Genomic DNA, 24,143 nt, shown 5'->3' on the forward strand with positions numbered 1-24,143 from the left:
TCAAGGGTGGCATGCTACAGACGCCTGAGCTAAAGTTTCCACCACTGTCTGCTATGATTTAAATAGTGCAATGAACACTTCTCCACAACATACATTAAGTTCTAACTAGTAAGTCCTTCATTATTGATACTGATGTTTTTACTGAGGGTGGCGGGGGTAGGAGGGATATCCCTTTCGATTCAGGGTTGAGTCCTAGTAACTGCCAGTAGTAATCCTGCAATTTTTCTTGGCAAGATTTAGGAAATGATTATCCATTGCCTGTTTCCTAGAACTAAGGGAGTGACTCCTCCTGAGGTCACCCAACTGGCTTTGTGCCTAAGGCGGGACTAGAACTCATGGCTTCCCTGTTAGCTCATTACCTTAATTGCTACATAAAACTGCCTTTTATTTATTTGCTTTTTTAAAAAAAGCAGACAAAGTTTTGCTTTTTAGGTTAATTAATAGAAGTACATAAAGTACTTCTTAATGTAGATACCAAGAGTTCCTCTGTGTCCATTTTCTTCTTTAGAGGCCTTTCCTGCTCCCTTCATATACTATATAATAGATATAGATAAGAGGTAATTCCTGTAGGTGTCCAAGGTTTCACCCTGTGGAATAGCTTCTCTGTATGTATGTCTTACTTAAGATCCTAAGAACCAACATATGTCACTCATAGTCACTTTGAACTGCAAGATGGGTGGCAAATAAATAATAATAATAATAATAATAATAATAATAATAATAATAATAATAATAATAATAATAATAATAATAATAATAATAATAATATCTGATGGCCATCAATCTTATTTCCAAGCTATTTTTTAAAATATCTAATAAAAATATTATGATCAAGTAAAGTGAGATTTTCAGAGTACCCAAAATTAAATTTCCCAAATTAGGATTATGCTGCAGCAAATTTTGAAGGAGGTTTGTCTAACACTGCGTCTTGGCATAAATTGGGAATAAGTTTATCTCAACTTAAAAGAGGTTTACTTCTGGGTAGATGTGCATATTTGCAAAACTTTTTTTTCCTAACTAGAACTGAAGCATCTTGAAAATGTGCACTTTAAAGTCCTATTTTCAGTTAGTTCTAAAATGTGTGCGATTGTGGTGGGAGGGATGAAGCTTTTCAGAAATCGATATCAATATTACATGTAAAATAGCCTTGTGTTGTTTCAATGGACCCAGCCATTCGATGAGCTTTAAGACAGTGAGGTAATTTAGGTCTTGTAGCAAGCACTAACATTTTGAGTGCGGAATGAGTGACTTACCAAAAGTCATAGCTTTTCGTCATTACCAAAAGACACAACTAGATCAAGAAACTCTGATGACAGTCAAGAGAGATCAAAAGCAGATCAGATTGCTTAATAAACTCTGTGTCAAGGAACTGAGAAAAGCACAGCTGAGGATCCTGAGGAGAGCTGTGAAATTGAAGGGCAATTAATGGAGCCAAACTGGTAGATATATTAATAAAATCCTGAGCTGTCTCAGACCCTTTGTTTATTAGAATGTCTGTCTGGTATATAATGGATTAATACCCAGCCACATAAAGCTTTAAAACAAATGGAAAAGAAACGAGTGGCATCTGAAGAAGAAGTATTATAGAAATTGTTACTTCAGCTACAAAAAAAAAAAAAAATAATTAAAAAAAAAACTCGTATTCTTCCTTTTTTTTAAAAAAAAAATCAGTTTAATTCTCCTTTTTAGCCCTATGTATACTAAAGGTATCAGCCTGATTATGTACCCTAAAATAAATATTGTAATTACAAAAATAGTACTGGTTTGTTTGAGAGCCAATTTGATGTAGTGGTTAAGGTATCAAGCTAGAAACCAGGAGACTGTGAGTTCTAGACCCACTTTAGGCACAAAGCCAGGTGAGTGACCTTGGATGTGTCACTTTTTCTCAGTCCCAGAAAGGAGGCAATGACAATTATTTCTCAATCTTGAAGATATGTGGACTTCAACTCCCACAATTCTCCAGCCACCTTGGAGATATTTACTTTTTTAATCGCAACTTTATGCTGTGTTTCAATTTTCATACATTCGTCCATTTGCATTCCAAAAACCTATTTTCTGTTCAGTCCAATGCTTTCATTATTTTAATCCAATTCCCAAAGCAAAAGCTGTTTTTAGCCACTATATTTACTGTATTTACTATTTACTAGTATCTACTGTATTAATCAATTAATCAATATCACACACACTCACAAAAGTGTTGATATTTTGCTCCACTATGTATTTGCTTTTGCTGTATTATGGTGCTTCTGCTATTTTTAAAGCCTGTTTATCCAGTATGAACAGTTCCTTTTGGAGTTCTCTTTGTGAATCACCAGTCTTGGTTTCAATCCTTTGGGACCCAGAAAATGAGGGCCTGCCTATATAATGGAAATCAAAGTTTAGGGAAAGTGGCTAGAGCCAAAGATATTAATTTTGACAGCTGGAAAAAGTTAGTATATTTTATATCAGTTTTCTTGGCAGGAGACATGTTCCCCCCCCCCCTCATTCTTTCTCTCGGTCTCTCTCATTCGTTCTCTCTCTTTCTCTCTTATATAGTATTACATATCTATAATCCTTACAATAGGCCCTTAAGACCTGCCAATATTACTATTCCATATTAGCATTAGCATACTGGAGAGAAGGTTGAGGCTTAGAAACAGAACTAGAGCAGGACACAAAATGCTTCACTATGTTTGTGGGCAGAGCAACTGGATGGATGGTTTCTCCTACAATTTCTCCAAGGTGACCCCCCACCCTGATAACTGCTTTGAAAAGATGGGATGAATTCCTCCTAAAACTTCTCATGGGATTTAACTGATGCACTGGGAATCAAGCAGAATGCATACCACTGAAGAGATATTTCTAAAATAAAGAACATTTTCACATACCCTTTGGCTACATTTTAGCACAAAAAGCCCGAGGCTATCACGTTCCCTTCTTGAAAGGAAGTTTAAAGTTTCTTGACCCAAACAGGCCTGGCTGCCTAGCTTCCTGATTTGGACACTGCATTTGCCACACAATTAAGATAAAAAGGAAAAAAAAAACATAGTAGGGATTTTTTCCCCTTGATCTGTGCTAGACAGAACAATAGTAAATTGCTTTAGAGAAACTAATACTTGTGGAAGAGATTTGAACTGAGCACTTTCAAATCTTTCTATTCTTTGCCCAATCTCCTAGGATTTCCACATAGGTTGCAGAAACATGCAACAACCTTGGTGGATCAGGATTATGGAGGATTTTTTTTTTTTGCAACTTGGCAACAGAATTATATAAGTGTCTGTATGGATAGAAATCAGTGGTGGGATTCAAATTTTTTTACTATCGGTTCTGTGGGCGTGGCTTGGTGGGCGTGGCAGGGGAAGGAGACTGTAAAATCTCCAGTCAGAGGTGGGATTTGCCGGTTCTCCAAACTACTCAAAATTCCCGCTACCGGTTCTCCAGAACTGGTCAGACCTGCTGAATACCACCTCTGATAGAAATCCTTCTGAGTTTCATGAAACTAATTTCTGGGTAATTCTGCATGGGATGTAGCCGAAGAAGTCTCCGAGGTTTGTTTTTAGAAATATACTGATAATTTAAAAACAATCTTCAGCAATTCCTAGATGTAATTTGATTTCATGTATGTATGTGTATGTATGTATGTATGTATGTATGTATGTATGTATATATATATATATATATATATATATATATATATATATATATATATATATATATATTATATTATATTTTTCCAAGTCATTCAATAGTTGTGCTTTTAAAGTTGTGGCAGCGTTTGGCAGAATCTCATCTGCCATCATCAGGCTTCAGACGAACACTATACAGAAGCCTGATGATGGCAGATGAGATTCTGCTGAAACGTTGCTACAACTTTAAAAGCACAACTATAATGACGTGGGAAAATACCCGAACCAAGCCGAACACCATACATGTAGGTACCCGCGAAAACTTAAGAAATATATATATATATAAAATTTAAAATAAAATGGATAATTTCAGATTTGCAATTGAATTTTCCCATTTCCTTTCTTAAAACAAGTCCATCTAAATCTTTAAATATAATTCAAAACGCAACCTAAGGTCTGACACATTTCTGTAGTTGAGAATTTGACTGTCATGGTGGCTTTCTCGTTGCCATTTCTTGTACACTTGATTAGAGGTGTTTACCAGCATGTTCCAATGTATCTGCCAGCATGTTCCCATGTCTGCCTAGAAGTCAAAGCTTTTACCTCTCAAGTCTTTTCTCAGTTTGCGAAGCTCCTTATTGAACTCTTCAAATTTTAGCTGAGAAACTTGAAAAAGATCCTGTGGTTCTGGAAGAGGGAAGATGCATTGTTCTTTGCCGGCATCCTAGTAAAACAAGGTTGAATAGATAACATTGAGACAAGAACTATATATTTGTCTCCCTTTCATTAAATATATTATCAAAGTGATTCAAGAGCAAGTATTACTTAAGGCAGGGGTGGGGAATCTGCTGCCTTCACATTACTTTGTTTTGGCTCAGCTAAATTTCTGTATTAGTGATAATATAATCTGTAAAGGGAATGTTCTTGATTGGGCGGCATTTAAATGTCAGAAAAAACAATTCAGTGACAAACTTAAGAGCTGGTTTGATATAGCAGTTAAAGTATCAGGCTAGAAACCAGGAGACTGTGAGTTTTACTCCTGCCCTAGGCCTGGTGACTTTGGGCCAGTCACTCTCTTTCAGCCCAACTCGCCTCCCAAGGTTGTTGCTATGGGGAAAATAGGAGGAGGAAGGAGTATTAGCAGAGGTGATATTCAGCAGGTTCTGACCTGTTCTGGAGAACCAGTAGCAGAAAAATTGAGTAGTTCTGACTGGCCCTGCCCCCATCAATTCTCTGCCTCCCAAGTCCCAACTGATCGGCTGGGTCTTCTTTTGTTGCCTCGCACAGAACGAAGCAGGAAAGCAGGTTAGTGGGGTGGGGAAGGAATGGGATTTTGCAGTAACTTTCCCCCAGGAGTGGAGTGGGAATAAAGATTTTGCAGTATCCTTCCCCTGGAGTGGAGTGGGAATGGAGATTTTACAGTATCCTTCCCGTGAGTGGGGTGGGAATGGGGATTTTGCAGTATCCTTCCCCTGCCACGCCCACCAAGCCACATCCACAGAACTGGTAATAAAAAAAAATTGATTCCCACCACTGAATATTAGATATGTTTGCCACCCTGAGTTATTGATAAAAATAAAGACAGGATACATATATACACAAATCCAGTCAGTTTTGCTTTGTTTTGGCAGATTTTAGCCAGTGATACTATTGAGTAGTGTGTTAGCAACATCTTTCACTTTTGAAAGTATCTAAGCCATCAGCAAACAACAACCAAATTTATCAACTGCCTTCATTGCATGCTTAAGGAACCAGAAGATAAAAAGATGACATTCAATATTGTGAAAGAAAGCCCTTGAACATGCAACATTTTTTAAACTCGCCTTCACACTGCACAGTTCCTGTGCCCTTAAACACCTTCCTTAGAGGTTGAGGTGGAAAAAGCAGATTTTGAGCACATATGAAAGGATTTGTCACCTTATTCTTAGTTCCCTCAAGAAACTACCCTACTAGATCTCATCAAAAGTTTTTATATTAAATGACAGAAACAAAAACTATCTGAAAAGAAAAAAAGATTAAACTGGAAGTTCATACTTACCTCATCAAAATTGCGCAAATAATATGAGACAATATATGACAGAAGACTCCTGCTGTTATCCTGTATAAGGTCAAAATTAAATAGCGTTTATATATGAAGTATAGAGACATTTAGATTGAATAATTTCTTTTTGTATACATTTGGAGCATAGGTAATCCTCAGATAACAACCACTTGTTCAGCAGCCATTCAAAATTATGATGGTGCTGAACGAGGAGACTCATGACTAGTCATAGTAGCTGCTGCTGTGCGATCGTGATTTGGGCACTTGGTAACCAAGTTGCAATTATGATTGTAGCAGCATCTTACCGTCACATGAGGAGTGCTGGTGGTTGCAGTGGTTAGAATGCAGTATTTCAGGCTAATTCTGCCCACAGTCTGGAGTTTGATCCTGATGGGTTGTAGAAAACTCAGTTTTCTATCCTTCTGAGGTTAGTAAAATGAGGCCCCAGATTGTTGGGGGCAATATGCTGGCATTGTAAACCACTCAGAGAGTGCTGTAAAACACTATGGAGTGGTATATAAGTCTAAGTGCCATTGCTATTGCCATCACATGTTGTGATATTCACTGCCAATTTCCAACCAGCAAAGCCAATGATGAAATTGTCAGGACTTCTCAAATGGTAATTATGTGACAATGTTTGTAACTATAATGTGGAATCCATTTAACAACTGCAATTGGGCTTGCTGGAACTGCTGTTGTAAGTTGGTGCAGTCATACGATGTCACACACTTTATGAGATCTCTTAGCGATGGAGTTGCCAGTCCCAGTTATCATCATTAAGTGAGGACTACCTGTGTTATGCAAGAAAGCAAATGAAACCCAAAAGTGGAAGTGAAAACAAAATCAAAAGGCTTCCATGCATTTATGCAACAGATAATATATATCTTTAATATCACCTTTAAGACAATATGATCGTTTTATAGTGTAGGCAAGAATTCTAAGAAATTTTGAAATGAAAAGATCTTCCCCTTTGTGAGCCTTACAAATGATCTTTATCCAGTTTGTAATTTTTTTTTTATGTTACTGAAATATATAAAAAAGGAAAATATACGCCAGCAGTGGGAAGATTACTTAGATGTTTTATAAATTTATTGTTAAATGGAACACTTATAAAGTTTTAAAACCACTGAATATGTTTATTTTTCAATATTAATAGAATATGTTAGCAATAAACAGGATTTTGTGATAGATTAATTTGTCAGGTTCGGGTTTCTTCCATGAGCACAAGTTTATTTTAATCTATTTCAGTATGAATCTACAAATTTGGAAGAAAAAATACTATAAAGCTAACTGATCATTGTTATACCTCCTGGTACATCCTTTTTCATATATTTTTTCCTAATACACATACAGGTGGCCCTCAACTTAACACCACAATTGAGCCAAAATGTTTGTTGCTAAGTGAGAAATTTGTTAAGTGAGTTTTGCCCAATTTTATGATTTTTCTTGCCACTTTTTAAAAAAGTAAATCACTGCATTTATTAAGTTAGTAACATGGTTGCTAAGTGAATCTGAATTCCCCAATGATTTTGCTTGTCAGAAGGTCACAAAATGTTGACCACATGACCCATGGACACTACGGCAGTCATAAATATGAACCAGTTGGCAAGCATCCAACTGTAAATCACATGACCATGGGGATGCTATAATGGTCATAAGTGTCTCACGTAACTTTTTTTCAGTGCCATTGTAACTTTGAACGGTCACTAAACAAAATATTTTCAGTTGAGGACTACTTGCATTTCCTGAAAACATTTTGTTAGGCTTTGAATTACAAACTACAAAAACCTGTAATTCCAATTTTGTGGACATTAAAAATGAAAATTGTGCAACATCAATTTATTACACACCACTAGTATCCAAGAGTTACTATAAGACTAAATAACATAATAACATGTATTATGTCTACATGTGGAGATTCCTTTCTCCCTCCCTCCCTCCCTCCCTCCCTCCCTCCCTCCCTCCCTCCCTCCTTCCTTCCTTCCTTCTTCCTTCCTTCTCAGGTTCAAACTCCTGGACTGAGCAGTGAGTCAGCCTGCAGTACTAACCATTGCGCCACCACAAGCACTACAAGCACTGTAAGCATGGGCCTTTCATGTTTAATAAAGCAATACAGCATATTAAATGTCATAATAATTAAGGCATGGGAGGTAAAACTTACACTACTCTTGACATCTTTGAGTTTGGGAAGTATGTCTAGTCCAAAGCCATCGGCTTGTCCTCTTGTTCTATTTCCACCATTCATGTAATTCCCAAAAGCCAGGACCAAGCCTAGAACCCGCATAACTCCTGAGCCACTTTTCAACATCTGGGGAGACAAGACGCAGAGAAGTTACTACAGAACATATTAGAAGCATTTCATTTTATTTAATAAAAAATGTACAAACACATAGCTATTGTCAAAATGATTTAATTTTAAGTAGCTCATAATCACATCAGGATGATCCCAAAATAATAAAAAATCTGAAACTTTAGTAATAATTACATTTCTAATTCCTTACTATTACATAGGTGTATCACTAATTAAAAAATCAAGGACATTTATATCTTGAGAAAAGGAGTTATTGAACATTTGAAGCCAATAGTAAAGGTAAAGGTTCCCCTTGCACATAAGTGCTAGTGGTTTCTGGCTCTAGGGGGCGGTGCTCATCTCCGTTACAAAGCTGAAGAGCCAGCGCTGTCCGAAGACATCTCTGTGGTCATGTGGCTGGCATCACAAAACATCAAAGATGCACGGAACGCTGTTACCTTCCCACCAAAGTGGTCCCTATTTTTCTACTTGCATTTTTACATGCTTTTGAACTGGTAGATTGGCAGAAGCTGGGATAAGTAACAGGAGCTCACTCTGTTACATGATGCTAAGGATTTGAACTACTGAACTGCTGACCTTTCTGATCGACAAGCTCAGCATCTTAGCCACTGAGCCACCACGTCCCTAACTTGAAGCCGATACCCAAGTGCTATTTCCAGATGCAGAAATATTAATTCTGTGAGCCTCAAACTTAAAAGTATTTTTTATTGTAAGATTAGTACAGGGCTGGGGGGCTTAAGACTTTTCAAATGTTGTTCAAGTTGTCCACTATTGGACAGGGTGGAAAAGAGTTGTTTTTCAGGAGTATTAGTAATGACATAAGCTCCCCACCTATACCGTAAGAGGAAGATTTTCTAACATTGCTTAAGAGAATAGAAACAAAATAGTGAACTATAGTTTAGAGTTAAAGATATTCAAGTTCAGGTACTTGTCATTTTTTGCCAAAGCTTGTTCAAATTTCTTTAAGTTAAACCTTTTTCCTTAATATTAAACAATTTTAGCATGATAGGGCTGGGCCCAGAACCAATAGTATAATCACTTCTGGAGAAATGATCTAGACAATTCTTGACATGAATCCATCATATAAGAGATGCAGGAAGTGCTGGGTTAAATAAATGTAATAGCATTGGAAAAGACCTTTGGAGACAGAGCCAACAGATGCTGCCCAGGGAACAGTCAGATAAGAGAGCACAGCCCACAACTGGACAGTGGATGGGGCAAGAGACTCAGAAGAAACCTTCCCTAGTTTCTTGGGTTATAAAGGAGGTGAGGGGAGGGAAGAGAGGTGTACTTTCAGACTTGCAAGATTCTCCCAATTTAGCTTTACAATAAAGTATAATTAGCTCATCCGGTTGTGATTTTCATTTGGTTTACTCCGTGAGAGTGACATCAATCTTGCAATCTTTTCCCCAAGAAACTAGGGGAGGAAGGAAGCCTTCTGAGATGGTTGCCCATCCCACGATACAGTTGTAGGTCATGTTGTCTCTTATCCAACTGTTCTCTTGGCAGGCTCTCTTGGCCCAGTCTCCCAAGGCCTTTCCCATACACCATCACACCAGCCTCCTAAAGCTACTATGCAGGCAGTGGAACAGAGACAAGCAGCAATTGTAGGAGAATGAATTAACTCTCCTGGCACTAAAATACTTGAAAAAACCATGCAGGCTGAGCCCTATAATCAGTGCAAACATTTCTGAGTGGAAGTAGGCATCTGGCAAAATTAAACTATGCAAATTAAACTTTATAAAGTATATTCGTGATTTGGCAATTGTGAAAAATACAGAGCTTTGTAATAAAGGGGACACAGATTTATCCTTTCCTTAAGGCATAGGAATTCTTGACAGCTATGAAAAGTCTGGTCAGCAAAAAGTATCCCCCTTTTGTTAAAGAACAAATGGCTATATTGATAATAGTATGATGATAAAAAGTTGGATAGCCTCATCTGTGCCTTCTTGTCCTCCTTCAAGAAAAAGTGGGATACAAATAAACAAATAGGCAAACCACACACTGGATATAAATGGGAAACTTTGATTTAATTGCCTAGCAAAGTGGATACACTACTGCACTGTATATTATTCCCATTCCAGGGAGGGGCATATAGATGGATTCCCATGACAATTTTAGATGGAATACAATGCAAGGACTTTCTATTCCCTTAGTGACACTGCTTCCAAGTTAATTCCATGGATTATATGGAATGGCAGCAAAACGTTCATCAATGGATTGACCTCAGATTGGTTGCAATGCAGAAAGCCTTAAATAGGAGGAAACTGATTCCAGCATAACAGCAGTGGCAGTGAAACTGGCTGCAAACAAGCATGACCCAAGCTTTGAAAAATGGCAACAGAGTTTGGTGACTGAGGAATTATTAAGTCCCTGAGGAACATGTCTTTAACTGAACATTTTTAAGCAATCCATCAATTCCCTGTAGACTTTTTCACATGGAGAATTACAGTTATGAAAGCCTCACGTGGAGTTGAGGGTATTGAAAAAAAAGGAGTGTTATATAACCTCCTCCCACAATAGTTTCAAAATCATCTTTCCAGCATTGTAAATAGCAAGTATGATTTGTTGAGACTGAAGAAGAATCTTGAACTTATAGCGATATCTTCAAGATTATATAGCCTATGTAATATTAACTAATATTTGTTCATTGTTATAAAGCTAAGTGTGGGAGATTGCTTGCTCTCGCCAGTGCTGCCAAAAGTACAGTCGGCTGATTATTATATATTATTACAGAAACAAAGAACTTCTAAAAGAAAAAGTCAATGTATGTTTGTTTGGAAATGCTGAAGGAAAGCCAGTGCCTGTTACAAAGAGAGAAGATTTTGCTTTGGCACAGGAAAAAGGTATATTATTCTCTAGAGGTTGATGTGCATTGGCTATAGACTTGTGGTGTTATTATACTTCAGCACTGAAAGCCAAATCTTAAGATTTACTTTGATCTTGAAGCACAATCATAAAATGTTCCATTCAGCAGGACTGCTATCCTTCACATTTAATGAGCATGTAAAATAAATAAAACTTTTGAAATATGAGTATTGTTGAATAAGGAAGATTAAATATCAGCCAATCTAGGTCTTGCATCAGATGGTCCAGAACCTACCTCACACAGTTTCTGCAACAATTCAAGTTTGCTTCGGAGAGAGGAAATGCTTTCAGAGAATGTTGATTGAAACAGGATACAAAAAGCTCGTTCAGAGAAGTTGGGAATCAGGGAGAGCTCATAAAGAAACCTGGAGGCATTAAGGAAAAATATGACTGAGATCTATTAAAAGAACTTGATGGACAAAAACCAGTTCTGAATTATAGTCTAAAACCATTCCCAATGAAACCAATGAATAATGAAAATTTGTTCTGAATGGGAATAGATTATCTCTATGATTGTGGAACCCAAACATAGGGGGAAGGGTAGAAAAGGACTGGAAGCAGTTAAAGGATATTTAATGGTTCTGGACCCAACGAGACTAAAGAACAATGAGATCCATTTCTTCTCTGAAACTGGCAGTGAAACCTCTGGAGCTACCTAGAAGTCTTCCACCTGAGATGAAATTTTCAGTAGATATAGATACCTCTTCACCACTTACCAACCCACTTTAGCCAGTGCTAAGCAATGGGGAAAAAACAGTTTTGCAGATAGTGACTAACTGTCATTTTAATTTCTCATAAGGACACTGATATCCCAACAGAGAAATGTTCTGGGCACTTTCCTTGAGGAAAAAGACTGCAGGGAAAGAAAAGATTTATTAAAATATGTGTCCCTTGAAAGGATTTAGGCCCTCAAAGAAGTGACTAATAGTGCTATCCTGTTAATGGGGCTCAGAGTTTTGGTTCAGATATTGAATGTGAGTCACTCAGCAGCAGCAGGAAAAAAAATAGATAAAAAAGGATAAAGGTTTTAGATGGAAATATAGACTTGGGGTCTGTACAGGTTTATATACTTCTTCCTGAAGAGGATGGGTACAGCCATCAGAGATTGCTGCAAAACCTTACTTCTCTCTCTTGATAGAGGACTGGTTAATACAGAAGTACACATATATATGCACACATATACATACATCTTTGCCTGAAAATATAAATTAAAAGTCTTGGGACTTTCCATAACAAAAATCTTGAGAGACAGGTGAGATCTTGCAAGATTTCAACTATCTAAAATAGTTGAATTATAATGTGAGATAGCTGAAATCTTGCAAGATCTCACCTGTCTCTTAAGAGACAGGGAGCTCAGGAGATGAAGTAACCTTATAAGAAAACTGACATCAAATATATTTTGGTGTCTATCGAATACTATGTCTGTAAGTGAAGTTACTATACACACATGCACACACAAAGCTAAATTGAATACATTTGAAGTAGGGATTAAGATGTAAATTCAAAGAATGTGCAAGAGAAAAGGAAGTATCAAGGTTATGGGGAAAAAATAGCTAAGCAGGGGGATAAGGATCAAATTAAACCTATTCTCATAAAGAACGAGCAAATACTTTTTTCTGGGGAGGAGCAAACAACCCAAAGGACTTGTAGTAAATTCATCTACTGAAAGAAGAATTGGGAAAACAGGAGGACACCACTATTGTGCATAGCCTGAGGACATTGTAATCCAGTTTTCTCAAACAAAGTGGAACTGAACCTCATAGTTATTGGATGTATTGAACAGGTTAATTATTTGTTTCAATTAGAACAATTTGTGTTGTATCTGAACCCGAACTAAAAAGTTAATAGTTTTGACTCTCTCCAACCAGTGTAGATGGTTTATAATATCCTTACTGTTCAGGTTTGTCCAAAGATTTGGCATTCTCCTTCTCTTTACTTGATTTGCCATGCTTTTCTATCTTTTCCAGTTCATCAGATTGTGCTCTCTTGAAAAAAAGATTCATAAAGAAAATTATGCATGGAAATAATACATAATCATATGTATAAATAATTACCTAGGAAATTAAATAATGCTTAAAATTCAATTATAACCATTCAGTTATAATTCCTTCAATTTATTTTAATTATTTATACAGAAAGATATTCAATATTTAACATAAATATGTGGTAAACTTCCTTCATGAAATAATGTTAGACATGAAATGTTTACTCAGACAACTATCACTAAATAAAAACCTACATAGTTATGATTTTAAACATTTGCAATGTCATTTTATTCAAGCATGGATTAAGCTGATGCATATGTGAACTACAAAGCTACTTTTTGTTTTTTCAATGGAAAAGAAAGACAAAAACTTTTAACAGACAGGCATAATTATTTAAATTCACACTCAAGATGGCTTTAGTTATGGGAGATTCAATCAGTTTAGAGGGCACCATTTAAACAGAAATAGGCATGGCAACTTGAATCCAAAATTGGAGTGTATGATTTTTGCAGTAAATCTTAGTTGCCTTTATATTAATAAATTGATTTTTTTCTCTCCAACTGTATACAAAGGATACCAAAAATGTATTTTTACACAAAAAGCTATTTTGAGATAAAAGCAATACAATGAAAATTCCGTTAAAGCGTTCTACAACTTATCATCTAGAATATACCAAATTGGAAATGACTGATTTACAGGTATGATTAGGAGATGCTATTTTCTTTCAGCAGTATTCTGTTCCAAGTAAAGAATAACAGTTTATTGTTATTAATACATTTACAACCCATCTTTATTTTTATACAGCTCAAGCCAATGTGCATACTGTAATGCTCCTGCCTCCTATTTTACCCACAATAACATCTTCCCTGAGAGGTGGGTTGGATTGAGAGACAGTGATTATTATTTTAAAGTATTTTCAAAGAATTTTTCCTAAATAGAAAACACAGAACATTCACAGAACTTTAATTCCTATAAAAACATGTCCTTCCTTCTGAAATTGAAACCAGACATATAGCTTAGGCTCTCGCCATAACCCTAGCTCTTAAACTATCAACCTTATAACTTATGCATTAAAAAAGAAACTTGTGCAAAATCTTTAATGCTGTTGCATGATTTAATATTGTGAAGCAAATTTCTAGTATCTAATTGGCAAGGATGTTCCAACTGAGCTTTACTTCTAAGTAAGAACTGTGGTAGTAGATTCTGACAATGTTTCATAATTAGACTACAAAGAAGATAATCGGTCTATTTATGAAAACTAATTGAATAAAACACAACCATACCTAGTACAAAATGTTTGAAAAGGTTACAGCATAGAAGTATCAGATTTCTAACATAATATAAAATATTCTGAATTGTGCAAGAATCTGTGTTAGAGCAGTGATAGCTTTATTTCCCCAAATATAGCAATGTATTAGTTATTCACAAAGGAATCATACACTGAAAACTTGCACGAAGTACAAAACGTCATTGTCAGCAACAAAAGTTGCCAGCTTACAACAATGTAAGACACAATCCTGTGAAAGTGGTAAGCGTGGGGATGGGGGAGATACTTTGCCAGATTGAGAGGTCCAAGAGCTGCAGGGCACATGGGAAAAATTATGCTAAATTAATGCTTGAGGATGTTTTGGCAAATCCATGTTTCTGTAGTGGCTGTCCAAATCTTGTTAGATTTTCTGAGATTTACTGCAGCCAATCAAAAGTAGAGTTACAAAAGATCAAGCACTTTCTTAACAATGAACCACTTGCTCAAATCCCCATCTGGAACAAAATGAATAAGCAGCACATGTGTATGCAAAAAGAACAACAGAGGTATGCCCTCTGTGAAATAGGTTCTTAAAAATTACATATTATTCAGTTCTGTAGTTCTCTCTGTTATTTTTTATGCATGCAGAGAGGAATTTTGAGGATGTGGCACAGGGGTGGGATTCAGTTTTTTTAACAACCGGGTCTGAGAGCATGGCTTAGTTGGTGGGTGTGGCTTGGTGATCATGAAACTGGGTGGGTGTGGCCAACTCGACATCACTCATGTCAAGGGGCGCTTCTCCTCACCTGGCCTCTCATGACAGTGGGGATGCTGCAATGGTCATAAGTGTGAAAAATGGTCATAAATCACTTTTTTCAGTGCCATTGTAATGGTCACTAAATGAACTGTTGTAAGTCAAGGATTGTCTGTACAAAAATACAAAAAGCTTCTTTGCTTGCAAAAAGCTGCCCTAAATACCAATCATTAGATTAAAAATACCTGCAAGCCAGAGTTACAAATCAGGCAGGGTGCCAGAGCACCTTGAGGAATGAAAATAGTTAAAATGCAGTGATAACTATCAAGCAGCCAAATCTTGCTCGTAAAGTGAAACCCTTTAGCAGAGAGGTCATTTAAGCTCTCCAGAAAAAGCACACCCGGGGAAAAGTAATCCTTAGATCCATTTTCACCACTTAAAGATACCAGCTGGTCTCACTCACCTCACAAGATATCCTAAGGAAATCATCCAGATTTAAGAAAAGGTCACAGTAAAAAAAATCAGTGCCAAGCTTGCATCCTTCCTCTTGGAAGTATACCCCAAAAGGACAGTGCCGGATAGTACTAAAACAGTGAAGAAGACCCCCTCCCCAGATAGAAAAAGAAACCATGAGACAGGAAAAAATTCAAACACAATACAAATAATTAAATCACAACAGTAGCTGTTGCTTGTTGAAGCTGAATAGAGAAAATTATCCCATCAATAAACACAGGATTAAACCTCACCAAGCAGAGAATTAACCTTCACCAAAAACCAGTTTTAGACCAAAAGTCAGAAAGGGTATGTAATGTTCACGTTTGAATGTCAATCTTTCTAGCTAGCCAAGAAGCCTTGCTGAATGTCACTCATCTTGATTCCCTGTCACTAAAAGCTTTGATTCATTATTCAATTATTTCTTCAAAGTGCTGATTGTCCAGGGAAGTATTTCCTCCCAACAACAGTGTGAAAATCTTAAAACAACCCTTCCCCTTTAAGAAAGTCAAGCCCCAGAAACTCCAGAGAAAGGATGTCTAGGCGTACTGGCAAGAATGTAATAAGGGTGAAAAAAAACAAAAGGAGATTGCTTCTAACTACTGGTTCTCCGAACTGCTTAAAAAGTTAACAAGGGGTTCTATAGAACTGGACAGAACCGATAGAATCCCACCCCTGATGTGGCATCTGATAATAGGAGAGAAAGGCAAGTTATCATTAAAAATCCAGGCTAATGCAAGACAGCATTGCTTCTAACGTATGTGGACCTGGGACATCTATCATAAGTGAAATCTACTTAAAGTTTCCAGAGTAAACAGAATAAGAGATCTTCTGATTCCCTAGAGTTTTTCATCAAAAGACATTCATTGCTTATCAATGTTTATTGATTAGATTTAAATGTTGTCCAACTCTATGACTTTAGGCCAGAAGTCCCCAAGTTTTGTGGACTGGAGAGGGGGAGAGGGGATGGTGCCCTACAAGTGGCAGGTGAGCACATGCACATAGTTCTATTTGCACAAGTGGCGGCACACGCATCCACTGCTCACACAAATGGAGCTTTGAGGGTGTGTGCTTGCCCACTACTTACATCAGTAAACTATGCACATGCATACACTTGCCTGCCATTTCCGTGGCCCAGTTCTGAATGGGGTGTGGCTCGATATTGGGACCCTACCCAAAGGTTGGGATCCCCTTATACTAAAAAACAGAGAAGAAAAAAGTCCCATGGCTCCAGAGAACCATATTCCTATAAAATGTCAGACAACCAACAGGATCTCTATAAATTAGTCTCTATCCATGCCATTCCTCCAGGTTTGCTTATAAATACAAATCTTAGAAATGTTAAAATCCTTAATAAACATATCTAAATAAATTAAATCACACCAATAAATCCATTATTTTCTGAAACAGGTATGTTTTAAGGGCCTAAGAAGAGATCAGTATTACAAATTTATTTGAGTCACTGATTATCGAAGCCCAGATGAGATGGGTGAACATGTTTTCAGGATGGATGACCACTGTATGCCTGTCTGGTTAGTGTATGGAATCTGGGAAGAGACCTCAAGGTCAACCACTCAAGTACTACCAGAGTTGGAAAAAGAAACCATACACCACTGTGACATCCAGCCAAGAGAACTGGAAGCTATAGCAACAGATTGGAAACCAGTGGTGAGCCCTGTGCTTTTTCAACTTTGTGAAAAAGGTGCCACAAAAAAACTAATAGAAAACCTTGAGCAGTCTTAAAATAACACTCGTGGTTACTACAAAATGGACTCCCAGTGCCCCCACTGTGCTTGATTCTGCACTTTCAGACTGGGACTGCAGAGTTATCCCTGTGTCCACAGATGACCTGCACAACAGGGTATCTACTCCAAGCCTGAAGCATTACTCTATATATTGGATTACTGAAGGAATCTGGAATTTTATGCAAACATAGATTAGACTTGGAAAATAATTTTATCTTTCTTTTATAATGCTAAAATTCTGAAATTCAATGAAACCGAGTGGGGAAAAGTTAGAGAAAACTTGCAATTAAAGTATGGGATTTGCAAAGCCCCCTAAATTTCACCTACAGAATTTGTAATAGTCTCTATTGTAAACAGAAACTAAAACAAATTGACCAAAACTAAATGTAATTAGTGTCAAAAAGATCACAAAATTAACTACTAACTCCAGAATCAATACAATATGATTCTGAGTATCCATCTCTTACCAATAATCGTGGATTATAGGATTCATGCCTTACTATTTGGATTTTTATCCACTGTGCACTAGGTAAGATCCAACCAGGCTCTTACAAATGATGAGATTTAGAATAGACTAAAGCTCATTTCGTCTTTGATGTGCACAATACAAAACTTAGCTTTCAAACCTTTAATTATTTCCTGATTACAACATATCTGGATGAAGCTTTGGTGAGATGGCAAAGGATTAAGCATTCCTCTCCCCTGATTCGGATCAGTGTCACGAACAATAACAAGTAGGCTTGGAAGTTATTATTCTGCATCAGTTAGATTACTACATATTCATACATCATGGTGGAAATGTTGTTTATACCATTATTTGGGAGAAAAACAAGCAAACATCTTGAAGACTTCTAATCTCTCTGTAAAATGTCTCTTGTTTTGAGTCTTGAAATCAAACACAAGTTTCCACATGGCACCTAATGTAGTGTGAGCCAGAAAACCTCCTTGATGCAGTGATTTGGGTGTATGAGGCACCATCTGAGAAGGTATCTGTGTGCATGTTGTACAATAGCAAAGGCAGACTTTGAAAATATGATTTTACACCTTTCCAAACATCAATATGAACATGTCCAGGAAATAGATAACTTACTATTCTCACCAGCTCTTTCTGGTGCAAGCAGAATTTTGTAACATATTATTTGGATAACGAGACAGAACCCTTTAAAGATAATTTTAGCTACATATCACTCCTTTCTTCTTTTCTTTTTTTAAAACCTAAGCTAAATATATTGTATATATAGGAAATAAGAAAGAGGAATTTCCCCCTCACAGACATTGTATCAAAGGAATATTTAGCAGATGGTTCACATAAAATTTCATTAGCTCCTGATTACATTTGACACATCTTTGAAATGATACATTGAAATAAGTTAAATAGAAACCTGCTGGGTGAAAACTAATTATAATTCAGAACAAACAGAATGCAGGATTACTATATACTCTTTTACAATTCTCTATTTGTTATCCTTCACATTAGAAACCGAAACATTTTGATGAAAACATCTTGGAAGGCAGTCTTCAGAGCCTGTAAATCTAGGGCTGTTCATAAAGATACAGTTCTTTACAGGTATTATCTCCTGCAACAGAACTATATCTGTGGCTAACAAAGCCAATTTCAGGACCTCTCTTTGGCTGACCCCCTTATTGGACTATAATAAATGCAGTTTAGTGAAGGAAACAAAAAAGAGTAACAAGTCCACACCTTGTGAATGGTTAAATGCAAGGCTGTGGCATCTTGGCCACAATCAAAACTGAGCAGAGGGCTAGGTGAAAGGCAGAGAACTGAAAGTTGCATCTCTTTGTTGTTAGCCCACTCATTCATCTCATGGTACTGGTCTAATCAGCTGAGGCCACCTTGTGAATGGTTAAATGCAAGGCTTCACCATCTTACAATAGAAACTGGGATCTCTAAAACTGATCACCCAGATTGTTTCATTTAAATGAGGAGGTGTTTCAAATAATATGAATCAGGGTGTTCAAAGCTAATGCTATCAATTTAAATTATATAGAGATCACTCATACTCAACTGCTTCTAGATATAGTCAATATTTTTTTTTCATTATATACATAATGGAAATGGAAGAGGTATTACAATCAAAGTCTCAACTTGGGTTGTTCTTCTTTTCGCCTTTCCCATGATCTATTTTATCTGTCTATGAACGAGGATAATAAACATACTATCTTTAATAACAAGGTGCAAATTTATAGAAATAAAGCACTGTAAGTGAGAAACAAATTTGCAACCTCAAGGCTAAATATTCTTTCTTACTGTAATGGAATGTATGAATGACCTTGGGAAAAGAGAAGAGGAAAAAATCAGATAAGATAGGCAGGATCCCACAGTCACTTAATGATCTGAAAAAGGAACTCAAGAAAGACCTGCCCAAATGGATCAAGTAGTTAAAAGTGGACGAAGGAAGTTTGTGCCTTTAGACTTGCAAGAGTTTGTTAAGCAGCCTTACAATAAAGCAAGATTAGTTCATTTTGTCATGTTTCACGTCTGGTTTGCCTGGGGAAGGCCGACACCTACATCTATGTAACAAGTCTGTTTGCATTGTACTTACAGGGACTCTTTTTTCCCCTCAGAATTCTTATTATAATCAGTATCTAGTGGGAACCCCCTTGAATATATAGCACTTCCTTCTGTAATTCTATCAAATTCCTTCCAGAGACTGGAAATGAATGATTAATTGATGCTTTTCAATGGTATATATAACAATACCATCATATATTTCTTGCCTTTTTTCCCACTGCTTCATAGTCTTCTTCCTATCTAGTTCTTTTCTATCTAAAAGATGTATAGGTAATTCTCAACTTACAACCACAGTTGAGCCCAGCGTTTATGTTGTTAAGTAAGAAATGTGTTAAGTGAGAATTTTATGACTTTTCTTGCCACATTTGTTAAGTGAATCACTGCAGTTGATAAATTAGTAACATGGTTGTTAAATGAATCTGGTTTCCTCATTGCCTTTGCTTGTCAGAAAGTTGCAAAAGGGGATCACATAATCCCAGGACACTGCAAGTGTCATAAATGTGAGTCAGTTTTCAAAAATCCAAAAGTAAATCACATGACCATGGCAATGCCGCAATGGTCATATTAAGTGTGGAAAATGGTCATGTCACTTTTTTCAGAACTGTTGTAACTTTGAATGGTCACTAAGTGAACTGTTGTAAGTCAAGGACTACCTGTAATACTTTTCTTCAGTTCAGATGATGTAGTGCAAATTTAATATGAATTAATACGAAGACCTGGCTCTGCCAGTTGGTAGACCTGGCTATCCCAATGGAGTATATCATTGGTTAATGAATTAAGAGAAGGCTCCCTGTTCCCCCTGTGCATCCTGCTCCCTTCCTCCCCAGATTTTTAAGTATAATCTTTACTATTATTAGAAACATTTATTCTTTATGGTTTTACTGGTTTTCATTGTTGTAGGTTGTCCAGAGTTGCCTCAAAGTGAGATGGTTGGCAAAAAAATTACAAAACTAATAAATAAAGTAAAATAAATTAAAAAGTTTGTGTTAACACGAAACATGAATTCTTCCTATACTACTTTATCTTGAATCTTTCATTAATTCTGACATCTCAGTTCATGAAATCATAGCAAGTTGATTATCAAGTATAAGAGACTTTCTAAGTAAAAAAATCAGCAGAAGGTAGTAATAGTTTGATTTCTTTCATTAGCTAAAATGAAATGATTATTTAGACACCTGTAGTTTAGTTAGTTTAGTCATAAAGGAGCAGTAGTGGTCATTTAATGCATTATTATTCTATTTTTATCATTGGGGAGAAAAAACAGTAGTAGGAATGACAGCTTAATTTAACTGGATGAGTGTTCATTTGGCAATGTTGTATTTCTGCAGATGGCTAAATGTTTGGGCAAATCCTAGGGTTTACGTTATTCTTTATAAAGCCTACTACAGTAAAAAGATGGCCAATTACCCATTTTGTATGAATAAAACTTTCCAAATGCTTTCAAAAACAACAAAACAGCAAGATGATCAACAATAAAAATATCAAAATGTATGCAATACCATTGTAGGGAAAATGTCATAATTTTAATTTAAAAGTATAGGAATGTATGCAGAATTTCCCAAATAATAATATATTTTTTTCAAAACTCAAACCACATTAACAATGGGAAAACAGAGGGTTTTCCCCCCAGATATTTATGTATTTTAGAAGTCATCCAATTGCAGAATGATTCTGAATCATTTACATTTAAAATAAGACAAAATAATAACTCCAGGTCTTGAAGGACAGACATGTTTTAAAAAACTTGTGGAATGATGGGATCTAGATAGATAGGGAATCTTAATCCAGAGAAGACAGACCTCCTGGGTCCTAATAATTGGCATTGATTGAGAGGACTCAAATTGCACCAACTCTGTCTGATCTTATTGGATGGACAAACATGATCTATAATCCTCCTATGAAGGCATAAAAGGAAGAACTTAATGGGACGTTATCAATGGCTTGGGGGGTTGGACTAGATGATCTACAAGATCCCTTCCAACTCTGTTAATCTGTAATCTGCTTGAATTAGCCCTCAAACTTCAATGGCAACAAGGGCAGCCAGTGGAGCAATGGAATCATATGGGCATATAAATCATTGTCAATGCCATTGCATTCTGAATCAGCTGCAGCTTCTAAGTAGTCTTCAATGATACTCTACGTACACCACATTGCAATTTTCTGACATAAATGACCATCTGGAGAATTCCTGATCTAGGAAAGGCTGCAACCATTGAACAGATGAAACTGTACCAAAGTCTTAGCTGTGAATCCAAAATGACCCCTACATTGAGCACCAAAGGAAGATATACAATTGAAATAAAATTGTGGAAAAGGCCCAAGTTATTTTAAAGAAACATGACAATGTATATGTTGAGTTGTCCATCTTAGATATTAGTTCAATACATAAAAATTCATCAACTGCCAAGTCATTTGGATGCTTTTTATTAAAATGGTTCCATAAATTAAATTAAGGAATGCAATGATTGCTGAGCAATTGATATATGAATTTGATATTTTATATATGTATTTATGCCTTTATCAAATTCCCTTATTAGGTAAGTAAACCTTTATTGGAGCATTTGACCAACATATGCAATACACGCACACACACACACACCAAATACATAAATATATTTAAAATTAGAAACCAAACTAAAAGAAAGCATGAAGACCAAAGGAAAGTAGTGATAACAATGTTCTCCTTGAAAAAAGGATAGTCTATTTTTTTTCAAATAAAAAAACTTAATAGAAACTGTGGAAAAACAAATACTTGTGTAACGATTAGATAAAACTATATTTACTGTCTCAAAACTAGATAGATTAATAAGCCTGAACTAGAGTCCTTTGCTGTAGGATAATGACCAAAGGACTACAATATGTTTAGTAATCATATAGTCTAACAATACTTGAATTCCTTAGTAAACAGGAATTGAGCCTCGGGATTGTGGCTTTTGAAATTAGGGTGTGTTTAGACTTGGAGGCTGCCCAAACTTCTTTCACATCTAGAAGGAAAAGCACCATGCCAAACATATGTAATCAGCAAAAAAAAAAGTGATTACATTTTGAAGAAAGATCATAAAACAAATGCTCCCATATGTTGTAGAGATCAAATAGAATATCTGAGAACTTGCACTGCAATGTTTTAACTATATAGTGAAAAGAATGTTCTGATCTGACAATTAATGCAGTGTGTGAAAAATAACAGAAAAGGTCATGTAAGTTAATAAAGAATTTTAGAATAAGGAACAACTTATTCTAAAATGTATGTGTGGGTATAAGTTTTGCTTAACATCTAATCAATTCAAGTAAGTAATTTATCATCTCCTGAATCAGAAATTGTGGGTCAAAGACAAAGGAGAATGGGAACCATTTAGTTCTCACCATCCTAACTTTCTTAATGGAGAAATGAATGAAATGATTATCTAAATCAGTATATTTACAGCATATATGGCACATCAGAGTTGTTACTGAGTTTATTTTGAGTGAATTAGATGAGTGAATTAGAATAGAATAGAATAGAATAGAATAGAATAAGCTGGAAAGGACCTTGGAGGTCTTCTAGTCCAGCCCCCTGCTCAAGCAGGAGAACCCATACTATTTCAGATAAACGACTGTGTAGACCACAGGTGTCAAACTTGATCATATCATTAGGCAGGTATTTGGGTCACTTGGAGTTTCTCTAAATAGAAATGCATGATAAAATATTTAGCAGAAATTAAATGAATTGTATATAATCCAAAGTTTTCATCATTTTATACAGCTCACCTGGATAAGAGGACATACTCTGAAAATAAAAATAGATGCTACCTAGGGCTGCATTAGCTTTTTTAAGCAGCTGCTGCACACTTTTGGCTCATACTTAAGTGCTGGTCTGCTAAGACACTAACTCCCTTATTTGCTACGGTTGAGCCAGGCACCACCTATTTTATACCTGTGTATTTGATTTTTCTTCTCCATATGTGGCACTTGCTTTTCTCACCACTGAACTGTATTTTGTTGAATAGGATTCACTGTTCAAACCTGTCAAGACCCTTCTGAATCTTGAGTCTATCTTCTAATTGTTACATATTTCCCCTAGCTTGGTGTCATCTGCAAATCTGACAAGTTCCCTTTCTACCCAGCCCCATGTATATCATTTATGAAGATGTTGAAGAGCATCTTCATAAATTACATAGGGCACAGAACCTTGAGGTACCCCACTGCATGTTTTACTCCATGTAGAAGTAGTTCCATTGAGGACTACATCAATGAGTCCTGGTGGTGCAGTGATTAGAGTGCAGTACTGCAGGCTACTTCTGCTGCCTGCCAACTACCTGCTACCTTCAGTTCAGCGATTCGATTTTCACATGCTCAAGGTTGACTCAGGCTTCCATTCTTCCAAGGTCAGTAAAATGAGGACCCAGATTGTTGGGGGGGGGCAATATGCTGACTCTGTAAATCGCTTAGAGAGGGCTGTAAAGCATTGTGAAGCAGTATATAAGTCTAAGTGCTATCGCTAAATGCTGCTGGCCAGCCAATTGCAAATCCATCTGGTGGTGCACTGTTTATCAAGAAGTAGGCTATGGTTTTGTTTTGTTAAAT

At 36.4% G+C, this 24,143-nt stretch overlaps 1 protein-coding gene across 1 annotated transcript in view; it reads right to left on the bottom strand.

Moving 5' to 3' along the window:
• Positions 1-24,143, bottom strand: part of FMN2 (formin 2) — a 193,930-nt gene that overhangs the window by 47,198 nt on the left and 122,589 nt on the right. The window contains 5 exon segments of the mRNA XM_087967456.1: positions 4,209-4,329; positions 5,644-5,703; positions 7,808-7,954; positions 11,061-11,190; positions 12,719-12,810. Of these exon segments, the coding sequence (XP_087823582.1) occupies positions 4,209-4,329; positions 5,644-5,703; positions 7,808-7,954; positions 11,061-11,190; positions 12,719-12,810 (550 nt within the window).

This window comes from Notechis scutatus, chromosome 1 (genome assembly GCF_049901735.1).
Source record: "Notechis scutatus isolate UNSWTSFEM ecotype Mainland chromosome 1, rNotScu1.2, whole genome shotgun sequence".
NCBI lineage: Eukaryota > Metazoa > Chordata > Lepidosauria > Squamata > Elapidae > Notechis > Notechis scutatus.